This window comes from Octodon degus, unplaced genomic scaffold (assembly GCF_000260255.1).
Source record: "Octodon degus isolate 3935 unplaced genomic scaffold, OctDeg1.0 scaffold00005, whole genome shotgun sequence".
Taxonomy (NCBI): Eukaryota; Metazoa; Chordata; class Mammalia; order Rodentia; family Octodontidae; genus Octodon; species Octodon degus.
This window is the reverse complement of record NW_004524581.1, coordinates 12728621-12743282: the sequence shown is the minus strand read 5'-3', so window position 1 is coordinate 12743282 and position 14662 is coordinate 12728621. Positions and strand designations below refer to the sequence as shown.

At 35.2% G+C, this 14662-nt stretch overlaps 1 protein-coding gene and 1 non-coding gene across 2 annotated transcripts in view; both read left to right on the top strand.

Moving 5' to 3' along the window:
* Ppp3cb (protein phosphatase 3 catalytic subunit beta) overlaps positions 1-14662 on the top strand; it is a 55135-nt gene that overhangs the window by 24815 nt on the left and 15658 nt on the right. The window contains exons 7-10 of the mRNA XM_023718540.1: positions 725-802; positions 7244-7270; positions 9389-9473; positions 10484-10581. Coding sequence (XP_023574308.1) covers positions 725-802; positions 7244-7270; positions 9389-9473; positions 10484-10581 — 288 coding nt within the window. The remainder of the gene's footprint in view (positions 1-724; positions 803-7243; positions 7271-9388; positions 9474-10483; positions 10582-14662) is intronic.
* On the top strand, positions 1659-1757 carry LOC111818680. The gene has a single exon (XR_002822606.1). It is a non-coding gene; the product is annotated as a small nucleolar RNA U13 (small nucleolar RNA).

The window sequence follows — 14662 nt, the reverse complement described above, 5'->3', positions numbered from 1 at the left end:
TGTGTGTGTGTGTGTGTGTGTGTGTGTGTGTGGCCAGCTCAGCCCACCAGGGGGCGGGGCTGGCTGGCATGTGGTGCTGGGGGATTGAACTGTGGTCCACTGTGCTTTGCCAAGCTTGTTCTAAGAAGGTGCTTTAGACCACTGAGCCATCTCACCAGCCCCTGTTTTAATTTCTTATTAATTTTTTTTACAGTGGGGAGTTGGTACATGTATATAATGTGTCATTTCTTTTTACATCCTTTTCCCCTCCCCTCCCTTCCTCTTCTTTTCTCTGTCCCTCTATCTTTTAATCCCCTTGTTATTTGAGAAAGAACTATTTCCCTACTTGCTATTATCTCTTTTATCTTACTCTTCATTTATATTTTGTGTTTCTTGTATAAGAAAAACTATGTGATACTTAAGCTTGCATATCTGATTTATTTCATTTAATATATGGCCTGAAGGTGCATCCATTTTCCTACAAATGACTCAACTTTATCTTAGAGCAGAGTAGTACCACATTTTCTTTACCCACTCATCTACTAATTGACATATAGGCCACTTCCAAGATTTAGTTACTGTGAAAGCTTTTCAAATTTTTTAATTCCATCATTCCTCCTGTCAGAATGTGTGTGCCTTGTTGGGTTAAAATTATTTCACCATTTGTATGAATCATTGCTATAAGTATATATAGACGATTATACATGGGCAGCTAACGTGTAACTTGTTTTTCTTTTTTGAATAGTGACAGAAATGTTGGTAAATGTTCTGAGTATTTGCTCTGATGATGAACTAATGACTGAAGGTGAAGACCAGTTTGATGGTATGATTACTTATCTTACTATTTTTTATTTGAAATGATATTTCTTATTCAGGCTCAATACATATTTTGCATAAATTCATTTCTTTCAGATTGGCTACTCTTAATCAGTGATAAGTCACTTTTTCAGATATGTCTAATACTTAAAAATCATTGTAGTTCTCTTTTATAGTTGTGTGGGGAAGAAGATGAATTTTGGGAAAGAGAAATTTGGAACACCAAAAGGAAAGAAAATTTGAATGGTATTAAAAGGATGTGGTTCTTCATGAATATGGACACTGCTTTTTGAAGAGATCTAGTATAGTATTGTTAGTGCATCAGAAACATGTGAACTCCCAGTGTTGCTTTCACTATCTTGTAGACACCAAAGTGGGCTAGTTTCAAAATTAGTATGGTTGTGTTCTAAAAGACTACTTATTAGTTTGCTAGAGATTTGACTAGTATTTTTTCCATGGAAACAATGTTATACATGGTTGTTAGTTCTTATATGAGTCAACAAGCCTGTGTATCTAATATATATTTATAAATGAATACCATAAAAATAAAGTATCTTTAATGTTTTGAAATTTGTATTTAAAATTTTTTAATTTAAATATTTACGTACCTTTATTGAGTACATAAAAAAGGTAAAAATTTATAAGCTGCAAACTTTACTCCCTTCTATATTCTACTTTATTTTATGAAAAATAAAAACATCTTTTAACAAAATACTGTAGTAAGAGAATAACAACAGTACATATACTATATATTATCTTCAAAGTAGTTACTCAGCCTGTTAAGACAAACATCTTTGTTTTAGTAAAGTTTTGATAGTTGTAGTCAGTATTTAAAAGTTTATATATGTTAAGTATGGTCTGTGATCCTTCGGTTCAGGAGCATGTTGATTGGATATTCATGCCTTATGCAGATGTGCCTCCCTAAAACCTTGTTACAACATGGGCACATTACCCATCTGACTTAAAGGGGAAAAAAAGTATCATCTACATTGGAAAGATTTAATAGCTACATATTCCCTCCCCTCCCCTCCCTTCCCCTCCCCTTCCCACCCCTCCTTTCCCCTCCCCTCAGTTTCTCTGTCCCTCTCTCCCTCTTTTTCTCTTTCTTTTGGAAATGGGGTCTTGCTATGTTGCCCAGGCTGGCCTCAGACTCCTGGGCTCCAGCAGTCTTTGTGCCTCAGCCTCTTGAATAGCTGGGACTGCAGGTGTGTGCCACCACACCCAGCAATAGCTACATATTTCTAAGTATATTAATATGCCATAATTTTCAGAGTTATTCTCATATTGCTTGGCAATTGTTTTATTCTAAATTATCCTTATTATGAATTGCATTGCAATAAACATTTGTCTACTAGCCTTTTTTTGTTTTTCCTTAGAAAAAATTTTCTTTCTCCTTTTTGTGGTACCAGGGATTGAACTCTGGACCTTGTGTTTGCCAGGCAGGTGAGCTATCTCCCTGGCCCTAGAAAAAAATTTCTTCTTTTTTTTTTTTAATAATGTATTTGGTATAGGATCTTACTACACAGCTTGGACTAGTAGTCATCCTCTTGTTTCAGCCTCCTCAGTGCTGGGATTGCAGGAGCGTGCCAACACACCCAGTCTCATCACAACTCAGCACACCCAGGGGGTGGGCCTGGCATGGCATGTGGTGTCGGGGATCGAACCCTGGTCCCTGTTCTTGCCTAAGCAGGTGCTTAGTCCACTTAGTTTTCTCACTGGTCCAGAAAAAAAACTTCTTGAGATTTACAGACTTACAAAATATGATTGGGTTTAGTTTTACTATTTTGTCTTGTGAACTTCCAAATTGCTTTGTAGAAGAATTGGGACCAATGTAAAATATTTCCAGCAATGAGTCCTGTGGAAAAATACCACAGGCTTACCTTTTAGGATTTTTGTCATTTTGTATTTATTTTTCTTACTTTGTTTGGTAAAATAGTGAGTAGAGCAACAAATTGGAGTTGATTAAATTTACATTCTTTGATCTTTAATGATGCTAAGAAGAAAATTACTATTTTTTCAGTTGTGTAAACTTTTTTTTTTTTTTTGGTCTTTCAGACAGGGTTTCACTATACATTTCAGGCTGCCTTGAACTCAGTAGTTCAAGCTAGCCTCAAACTTGCAGTGGTCTTCCTGCCTCACCCTCCTGAGTGCTGGAACTATAGGTGTGTTCCATGCCTAGCTATTCATCTTAACTGATCATTTATTGGGTAAAATTTGAATAGAAGCTATGTAGAAATTTCTTTGCCTTCAAACAGGTTTGACTTTTATGAATTTACTTGGAAACAGTGGCTGGGGATCCAGCCGTAAGCTTTGTGCATGCTAGGCAAGTACTATACCACAGAAACATTTACCAGTGTACAGCTTTAACCTTTCAACAAGGCTGGGGAGATTAGTGAGTAGCATAAGTGCCTGTCTGGCAAGCACAAGGTTCTAAGTTCGATTTTTGGTAACACACACACACACACACACACACACACACACACACTGTCCTAAACAATTATAATTCCATTTATTGAAAGTATAAAGCGACTATAAGTATTGGTATTATCTGTTGGTAGCAGACACAGGGATAGAATTTTACTTTTACTTTTATTAATAACTAAAGCAAGTACTTTTTTATCAGTTTTGTTTTGGATAATAGTCTTTAATGAATAGAATTTTTCCTTTGTTTTATTTTTGTGCTATTAGGGATTGAACCCAGGGAACACTGCCTGTTATCCCTTATTGTTAGTAAGTTGTTGAGGCTAACCTCAAACTTGTGTTCTTGCCTCAGCCTTCCAAGTAACCTGGGATTGTGCCATACTTGGCTTTTTTTTTTTTTTTTCCTCTTGATGTTTGGGTAGAAGTTTTAAGATTTTTTTTTCCGGTACCGGGAATCAAACTTGGGTCCATGTGCTTGCCAGGCAGGTGCTTATGCCACTGAGCTATAGCCCCTGTCTTAATTTTTTTGTTTTATTTTTTTGTTTTTTTGTTTTATGGTACCAGGGATTGAACTCAGGACCCTGTGCTTGTCGGGCAAGCGCGTATTCTGCCGAGCTATCTCCCCAGGCCTATTTTTTTAAATCACAGTGATGACTCCATTGTTTATTTACTGTATTTAGGAAAGGGTTTACAGGGTGTTCAGGTTCTCACTACTAGATCAGACTCGTAGTGATTCTCCTGTTTACAGCCTCCCAAGAGCTGGGATTACAGGTGCATGCCACCAAGCCCAGTCTCAATTGCCATCTCAGTGCGCCCCAGGGGTAGGGTTGGTACAGCAGGCCCAGGAATTGAACCATTTGCCCTTGTGCCTGCTTGCAGGCGCTTTAATCCGCTGAGCTATTTGGCTGGCCCTTAATTTTTTTTTCCTAAAATTTTAAAAGTTTTAAGTAGCTATTTCTTTCTCCTGTTGTGCTACATCAGAATCTGTTGTGAGACTAGACATGGGCTAAGATCTATCTAGTTCCTTACAACAACTGTGTGGCTTTGGGCAAGTTATTTAGCCTTTCTGGGTCTCAGTTTTCCTCTTCAAATTAGAATAATACCTACTTGATAATGTTGTATTAAAATCATGAATAATTGAAGTTATGCTTGAAATAGTTCTTGGCACATAGCATATTAAGTACTCCAGGAAAAGTTTTCTGGTAGCTTGCCAAATTCTGTGAAACAATTTAGTGGGTAGGTATTGCAGTTAGTATTGTGTTAACTCTATATCAAAATTCAAGGAGTTTTAAAATACTTAATTGTATAAACTAAAACTCTCTTGCTCTATTTAGTTAGTCCATTTACTGCTGTGATATCATTGAATATATAATTACTCCATTGAAAATTATACATAGCTTTTCTTTGAAAAAAATTTGTTATTAAGTTTAATTAATAGATCACTGTTTTCTAATCTTAATACTACTATGACTGGTCTCAATATACTTTCTAGCTGTATAAAGAAATATATATTTTTGGGCTTACATCCAACAACTTTGGGGGGCCTGCCCCTTAGCTCAGTTCTTTAAGTGGCTGCTTCGACAAAGCAGTCAGGCTCAGGTTGCTGTGGTTCAATCCCCACAACTCAAGCCAGCCATACCTGCCCTGAAGGCATTCGGAGCAAAAAAAAAATCCTTACTCCAACAGCTTTGATGAGTATAATGACTTCATATAATTTTATTTTATTTATTTATTTATTTATTTTTTCGTATAATTTTAAATTTGTTTTGTGTAATTTGGAAAAACTGTTATTTTCTAATTTTTATCTTTTTAATTTTGAAAATTATTATAGTACTGCCAATAATATGTTAAATAAGAGTTGTAGTAGCTAATACTTTAGTATTTTTCTAATAAGCAACTATCCTTGTTCAGTCTAACTATATTACTTGGTTATAGTTACCTTTGATTTATATAAAGATAGATATGGAGTCATTTTTTGAGACTGAACAACAAATAAATGTAACATTTTATTATGTTCCTTTTTTTTCCAAAAAGGGAAAAGAACACATAACGTTTACTATTAGCATAAGGCATGAAAGTATTAGACCACTATATTTACTCTAATGAAAACGTTTTAGGTATTCTTATGTTTTTCCTACCAATATGATCAATTATTCTAATTTATTCACTTGTATTATTTTTCATTCCAAGGATGAATTAAATTTGGTTATTAATGAAGTAGTATGATTTAATGAAAAAGAGAATGGTTTAGGTATCTTTCGCTACCATTCTCTACCTGTGCAATATTGGAAAAGTTCCCTTATTTCCTCAGGATCCTATTATGCATATATTGAGAGAAGAGAGAGGATAAAAATTATTTCCAAGTCTTAAGGAACGTAAAATTTTTTAGCACCATTTAACAATGTTTCTATTGGAAAACATACTCAATTCCAGCTTTGAATACTAAACATAGATCTCCCCACTGCCAACAAGACAGGTACTCTTCATTTTTTTACCTTTACATTACCTAGCACTGAAAATAGGAATTCTAAGAAAGTAAATGGTATTGATTTGGGAAAGAACATTGTAACAGTGGAAGAGGGGGAGAACATTAGGATAGATGCTAAAGTTTTGGATAGGCTGGAAAAATGATCTTCTGGAACTAGGTTTATTTTTCATCTCTACTTCCTCATTTTGTCCTCTTTACTCTGACCCTCTTTTCTCCTTATTCTTCCCCATGATGGCATGGCTTTTGTCCTCTTTCCTCTTTTCCTGTGCAAAAGTGGAACTATCATATAGACGGAGTCTGAGAAGAATCTAACTTTGGGAACATGGAATGGTGTTTGCTGTGGAGGCAGAATAAGGGTTAGCTTTTCTTTGGGGAAGAGGAAAGAGCAGGATCAGAGATTTTCCAGCAGCAGAAAAGTTTTTTTATGTTCAAGTCTGAGTATACTGTATATTTAAGTCTAAAGGAATAGGCTCTTTTTTTATGAGTGATGAATTTTTTGTTACTCTGTTTTATGTGTATGGGGTCATTTAAAAGACAGATTTGCCCAAATATTGCATGTAATAATGCATAGTGTTCAAGGTGTTAATCAGAAAAAAATTTGAAGACTGATTTCTGTGGTATTTAGAATGCATACTGTTCCTTTCAAATATTTATCTTTTGTTTTCAGTTTGGTAAAAGAGATGCATAATCCCTATGCATTACAGTGTTCCTAAACTAAACTTTGAATTTTTTAGGATGGAATGGTATATCTTAGCATTAGAGTGGAAGGTTGGAACTGCTCAAGTGAAACCCCCCCCTGCTTCCTACTCTTAGAACTATCATTTGCTTTGAAACAATCTGTTGCTTTTTTTTGCAAAAAGATGTCCCTTGAGATCCCAGATTGGATTGGGAACAAAACGAATGGTGTTGCTGCTGAGTATATGCAGAAGTTCTATAATTGAGATTCAGGAAATTATGTGTTCTTAGTTGCAGACTGTAGGAGGCTTTAGCTTTCTCTCTATTGGAGGTGGGTGAAGTTTTCCACCGAGGTAGCTTATAAAGTTACACGTTTCTCTGAGCATACTACAGGTTTTGCAGATATTAGTGTCCTTGAAGAACCACATAATTTGTACCTTATGTCATTACTTTTCACTTAACATACTTTCATAGGTGACACATTTTCTTAGGGGTATGAATATAAATGTGCAATTGTTGTTAGCACAGTCTTTTATCAGTCTTATGTGTTTTCACGTGTTTTTTTCTGTCCCTAATTATGTCTACTTTCACCAAATATTATAATCATTCTGTCCATAATTTCTTCTGAACACATATCTTTTAAGAAATCTTTATTTTAGAACCCTACTCAGTGGCATCTCTCTTATTCACCAGATTCTGTAGTACTACATTTTTTCAAAATTTCAAATATGAGGACCTTCATTTTTCTCCCTTCCTACATTCTTTCTTCAGTACCACTGCCAAGTTAAATCTCTATCTTTTTATTTGTCTCAACCACCTTTTCTCCATCATTCACTTCCTTTTTTCTGGACTCTCCATCTGAAGAACGGCTCATATATGGCAATAAAAAAGGTACAGACCAGACAGAGTAACACTGTTTTGAAATATGACTTCATAAGTTATCCTCATATCCATGTAAGTTAGCATATCCATCGAGTAATTTTTGCAGATCCTTTTGGGCCTTGTGCAAATTTAATCTTAAGTTTTACTTGATTAGTATTTGATGTTTTTTTTGAAGTCATATTCCAAGATATCTGTCTTTCTGTGCATGGAAATATTTTTCCCTCTTTTCATTCCTCTTGTTTTAAAATTTCATTCTTTTGCTTATTTGTAATGTTTTGTACTTTTCCCTGCATGATTAGGGGTGTTTGATTGTCTGTCTTATTCCCCAAAGTAATTTTACTGTGGACATTTACTTTAATATGATGCATGATGTGTTTGTAGACTGATTTTAAATCCTGATTTTTACAGTGTTTTTATATTCTCATGATTTTTTTCATATGAAATAAGTGTAGTTTACATGTCATTTGGTTTTGCAGCTATATAAAGACTTTAAATACGAATCTACCTTGTTACAGCCATTCTTCCCAACCCCTTACTGCAGAACCACAGTTCAGCTATTTAAGTTTAAATCAAAATGTCTATATTGCCGGGGAGATAGCTCAGTGGAATAAGTGCTTGCTTGGCAAGCACAAGGTCCTGAGTTCAATCCCTTGTATCACCAAAAAAAAAAAGGTCTATATTCATTAGAAGTCATGCTTTGTATTCTTGGACAATTCATTGAATAAGCTCAGTTTCTTTGTCTACAAAATGAGATTGAACTTTGTAATATCCCTAATATCTTTCCAAATTCTGAAATTCTGTGACTGTTACACATTTAGTAATTTTTTTGACATATAAAAAAACCTCTGTAGTGCTGTAGTATCCACACAGTTTTGGACTTGTAAAAAACTGCAGCTTCAGGGCTTATAATATTGCCCTTCAGGAACATCATAAACATGGTTGTGGAGCCTTTTTCTCTAAAATATATATGATGCTTTCAGCTTTTAAATTGGATTTATTTTTTTGTTTGTCTCATTGTAGTCAGGTCCAGTTATCATTTTAGTTTTTAATTATATATATTTATAGGCTGTTTGAATTTTATTCTACGTGCTGCCAAAGTGAGCACTGTGGGCTGTTTGAATTTTAAAGGAATGTTCTAGCCTGGAAGACTTAGATTGTTTAGACCTCTGTACCCTAGGCCCCTTTTGCTTTAGCGTCTCTAGCCCTTCCTTAACCTTCTCCTCAACCATAGTGCTTCCATGTGTGTGTTTTCATCATGTTGAAGCACAACTCTAAGGAACCACACTCTTGGGTCCAGAGTAATTCTAGTTGCTATATATGAGATAATAGGACTGAGATTGTTGTTCTTTCTGGAGGCCAAGGGAAGGAAGATACAACCTTTGAATCTCTGTTCAGCCGAGGATCCAATTACCTTGCTATATTGTGCATTGGTGATAACACAGCTGCCTTGAGAGATAAAGCCAGATTTTTAAGGGAGTGTTTTCCAATTGTTTATGTCATACTCATATATATGTAAGCATATATATACTTACATGACCTTAGAGGATAGCTAGTCCATTAAATTGAGTTGTACGTACCTTGTTGAAATGTGGATATGATCCGTAGTTTGGGATTACGTGCATGGTAATACTTTTTATTTTTAGATCAACTTAGAGCAAGGAAACTTATTCTTTCATAATATGATGGGGTATTTCCAGCCTGCATGTTAAAGGCTTTAGTTAGAAGATAATAAGAAATTACTGTTTAGTCTGTTAGCCTGCATGCATAGGTTCTCATGGAAAATAAAAAACACTATAGGATTATTACTAGTGTTTTGTCCTTTGGTTTGTAATACAAGTTCGGCTGAAGTGGTTTTCTCATTGCTGTTTTACTGGTTAGTTAGCAGTGTGAGATGATAAAAGTTTGTGGATTACTTTTCATCAAATGTATCAGATCCCAACATTTGACAAGTGCTGAGCTAAACATTGAGAAAATAAGAAACTTTCTGGCATGAGTTTATCCAGTCTTCTCCATGTGAGCTGGTGGCAGGGGACTTGGTCTTGGTTCAGATAAGTATCAAGCAGGCTGATAGAATAATGCAAGCATGGATGTCCTAAACTTGAGCCTTTCTTTCTATTCTATTGAAAGTAGGTTCAGCTGCAGCCCGGAAAGAAATCATAAGGAACAAAATTCGAGCAATTGGCAAGATGGCAAGAGTCTTCTCTGTTCTCAGGTAATGATACAATTTCCTGATTATTTGTTTTGCAGAAATTACTTTTTTTGTACTTTCTGAGTATTGTTCTGCTTGATATCTAAAAGCAATATGTAGTTTCCTATAAAGAAATTAGTTGTAAACTTCTAACTGAAGAAAGAAACATAGGTCTATTTGAATCTAGGGTTTTTTTGTTTGCTTTTGTTTTAATTTTTTTGTAGTACTAGGGATGGAACTCAATGCCTTACACTTGGTGAAAGCATACACTCGGCCACTGAGCCATGGCCCTGAAACAAGCTGTTTGACTTCTGTTGCTATTATTGCTTGCCTTTAGTATCTCCTCTATGATAGAAGTACTATGCACCCTGAAAATGAGATGAGGAAAAGAAGGGGATACTTTTCAGAGTGGCCCTCATGAATTTGCTTGTGCCTATTAGAAATTACTTTTGCTGCGTATTGCCGATGAATTTGCTTATACATGTAGGGCATTCCTTTTGCTGGAAGCACATATTGCTTTCCTTGGGTTATTTCACCAGATTTAAGGGTGCAAATGAATAGAACAGTTCTTCAAAGTTTGTTAGAAAAGCTGATTATCTTTAATATTTGAACTTTAGAGAAATGCCAAAAATTATTCAGTTGTGTGATGCTGTTTGATACTGAATCTTACCACATACTTAATGCTCTTAGTGCACATAATTAATCCCAATTAATCCCAGCACTTGGAAGGTAGAGGCAGGAAGATCACAGGTATGAGGCCACCCTGGGCTACAAAGTGAATTTAAAGCTGGTATGACCCAAAAAGCAAAACAAAACAAAAATCTTAAATTTGAAAAAAAAATCTTAAATAAATAAATAAGGCTTTTCCAGGAAAGGTAGTAATGTCTGTCATAAGGTGTGCTCTCTGAAACATTTAGAATATGATAAATGATATTAAATGTTGTGAATTATATCCATGCCTACATCTCAGCCCCATCTCTTTTAAATTAAATACTTACTGGAGGTCTCATGTTTATTATATTTCTTTGCTACAGGGAGGAGAGTGAAAGTGTGCTGACACTCAAGGGCCTGACTCCCACAGGGATGTTGCCTAGTGGAGTGTTGGCTGGAGGACGGCAGACCCTGCAAAGTGGTAATGATGTTATGCAACTTGCTGTGCCTCAGATGGACTGGGGCACACCTCACTCTTTTGCTAACAATACACATAATGCATGCAGGGAATTCCTTCTGCTTTTTAGTTCCTGTCTCAGCAGCTGACACCAGCAGGGTACTATATAATAAATAATGTCTGACCAGGGCAGAATATTGATAGAGTAAGTAGTCCTTCTGGTTGAAAATAATGGTTAGTTCCTCAGTTTTCCATGAAATGATATGGGAGCAGCTCATATCATAACGTCTAACTTATTTATTTACTTATTTATTCACTCATTTGTCTAATGCACCCTTTTCTTTTAAAAGCCCCAGTTGAGAATGTGAATAAGGGATATTCATAATAAAATGGAAATGTAATTCCAAGTTTCTTATTTTTCATATTTATGTAATTGTATTAGATTATGCTTATATTTTCAGATGCTTAATTTTAGAATTAACAGTCTGCTTAGACCCCAGAACATTACTTACTCACTTCACTTGCCAAAAGATTTATGCAAGGTTTTGTACTGTGGTAAATGACGCCAAAGTTTGTTTTCTGTGGTGTTTGTCAAATGTTCTATGTATAATTGACTGTCTGTAATATGCTGTTTCCTTCCTCTGCAGATGTAGCTGCTTTTCTAAATCTGTCTGTCTTTCTTTAGGTTAGCTGTATGTCTGTAAAAGTATGTTCAATTAAATTATTCTCTCAGACTCTTGTCTGTCTTTTGATGTAGAGGCAGCTTTGCAGCACTCTTTGAGGTTTGCTGCATTTGTTGCTGCACTTTGTGCATTCTGAATATGAATGTAATATTAGATATTAAGTCATTGTTATAAAGGGTTGAATTTAAATCCTGTAAGTCAAAATTCAAAGGTGTGCCTTTATTTTGCATGAAAATAAAAAGAGTTATACATAAAGCATTCCTGTAATCTGGCTCATTGAATATTTTATATTTAAAAACTAACTTTTTGGCAGAAAATTTGTATAAACACATTTAATTTTTTTTTAAAGCCCATTATAGATTAAGTAGAATAAATGGATGTAGTGTGGTAGCCTATACAGCGACTCGTAGTCTAGAATTTTTTTCCTTTGGGATTAGAAAGCAAAAATTGTGATGTGGAAAGGTAGAATTTATATTTTATCGTAGCCATTTTTGCAGCCCTCCAAGAGTCATTCTTCTATTAAAACAAGTAGCAACAGAGCTGATGTTTTACTTAATCATAATTAATAATTTGTTTTGGGTTTTTTTTGGTCCGAATGCTTTCAGCGCAGGTTTGGCTGGCTTGAGTTGTGGGGATCGATCCACAGCAACCTGAGCCTGACTGCTTTGTTTTTTTTTTTTTGCTCCTTGAATGCCTTCAGGGCACTTTGGCATGGCTGGAGTGTTGTGGGGATCGAACTACAGCAACCCGAGGCTGCCAGCATTGTGGAAGCAGCCACTTAAAGAACTGAGCTAGGGCTGGGCCCCCGAAACAAAGAGACAGGCGGGACGGGGGCGCGAACCGGCGACCTCGCGCTCCACCGCCCAGACCGCCGAGCCAGGTCGCCGCCTTTGACTGCTTTGTTGAAGCAGCCACTTAAAGAACTGAGCTAAGGGGCAGGCCCCCTTTGTTTTGGTTTTGCAACTAATAAAATTTTTAAAGTGAAAAAGATAGGATATTGTAATTTAAATTTTTAAATAAATTTGAATTATATTGACTGTATAACTTCATTCAGTTCCTTTATAATAAAAGAATATTTTTTTCTAGTAGACATCCTTTTTACTTACAGTTTACATATGTTTTATATGTTATTATATTATCTGCTACCACCACTGGCATATTTGAATACAACTGTGTTTTGAAATTATAGTTTCAGATTTTCATTCTGAGCAAGATTTCTTTTTTTCTTTTTTTTCCCCCCATTCTTATTTTTCTTTGGTGCTGGGTGTCAGCCCCAGGCCACAAGCATGTATCACTGAGCTACATTCCCAGCCCTAGGTTTCTTTTTCTGATTAAAATCCAAAATTCTGCAATCTTCTTGTTACATTTCTTGCCCTCTATTTTTAAAATAATATTAGAAAAATTAGCTAAAGAAAATTTCATGAATGTACTTTAAAACAAATTAAGACCTTAAGCATTCAAGACTAGCAAAAATGTTAAAAGATGAATTTAATAGCTTCAAAAGCTGGGTGTGATGAGAATGCCTGTAATCCTGCCACTTGGGAGGCTGAGGCAGGAGGATAGCCATGAGTTCAAGGCCACCCTGAGCTACGTAGTGAGTTCAAGAGCAGCCTGAACTACATAGCAAGACCCTGTCTTTAAAAAAAAAAAAAAGCTTCAGAAATGTTACACCCTTACTCGTCTTTGTTTAGAAAAGAAAAACAAAATTGAAAGGGTATCATACTTAATTTACACTATAGCCATCTCTCAGTTATCCTTGGATATATTAATACTTTTACATTATATCCATAGCAAATCTTGCTTTCAGATTTCATAGTTAGCACCTGCTAATTACATGCTTTGTTGACAGTTCAGCACTTCTATTTATTCTTAATTCGCATGCAGCCTGAAGCTCATTCCTCCACCTTGGAAATCACCCTCAACGGCAGGGAAGGTTTGACAGACAGCAGCTTTACTGAAGGGATTGTCTATTCCCAGCATAGAGTGTGAGTTACTGGAGGGAGCTGAGCTTTAAGGGGTCTAACTTGGGAAACTATATACCCCCTAGGTCCGCTAGTAATGGCTTTTGATAGTATGGCTTGAGCATTTGGTTGAAATTACTTCCATAAGATTAAACCCATTTTGAAATAACAAAACTTACGCAGAAGCTGTTATTTTTCAAAAACTTATGTATCACTTTTAATTTCAATAGGTATGTTCTCTGATGGTAGGGTATACAACTGAAAGGTACTGAAAAATAAATTTTTTAATTGTGAGCTTTCAGTCCTGTTGTCAGAAAACATGAATTGTCTTTTCAATAACTTTGAAGTTAATTTATATAGTATTTCTTGAATGGTTTTTGTAAACTGCGCAACTCTTACTGGAGTTGAATTTTATGTATATATTTTATGTATGCCTTCTTCATAGAAGGCAATTCGATTGGAAGATAACCCTAAATGCTGTCAGAGACGTACATGGGAAAATATATAGCCAAGTCTTTTTTAATAATGTCAGATTCTTCTTGGCCAGTTATTCTGTGTTGTATTGAGGAATTCAGTTTAAGGCAGCACTATACTTAAACTTATTAAACTATATTAGGATGCCTGATATAGGTGAAAATAGACAGAGGTGAAATACAACAGTACTTTTCAAGATGAAAGTTTCCAATTATCAGATCTGTTTATAAGCTTAGTGTTTAAACTTCATATGCCTGTCTTTCAATTCCAGTCATTCAACCTTTATAGTATGTAGTTTTGAATGTGATACCCATTTTATATTCTAGAAAGGACTTGGGATCAGTTAAAGTCCTGAGGAAAGAGCAGAAAAGATCTTTTGACCTACAAAATGCCTTTCCATATAAAATCAAGCACATAGAATGATTTCGAAAGTATATTCTTATATTTCATAACTTCAAAAATATACTAACAGACTTTGAAACTACTGATGGAATCAAGTAGATTCTAATTTTCATAGTGGGATCAGTTTTCAGTCTTAATTTATTACCTTACACAGTAAAAGTTACAGAATGTTTTATATTGAGTAACTTTTGTTATCATAAACTCTTTTAAAATAAATTCTGGGAGACATTTTTTCTCCTATTACTGAATTGTAATGCAATTCATCCAGTTTTGAAGAATAGGAGTTTCAGCCCTGATCAAATAGAAATAGGTCATTTAATAGGCCTAATTTTCTGACTGACACATTCCAGGAGTACTTTTCAGGAGTAATTTCTAGGTGCTCAGGTGTAGATTTTTTTTTTATCATTGGTGATTTGTATAATGGGCATAAAATAAGTGTGTGTTATGTGTAATATAATTTAATAGTTAAGGAAAATGAACTTTATTCAGTATTCATCCTTCTTTTGGATTCCTAAAATTTTCTTTACTGTCTGGTTAACATTAGCAATGTTATCTTAATGCCATGGATTCCTCAGTACCATTTCA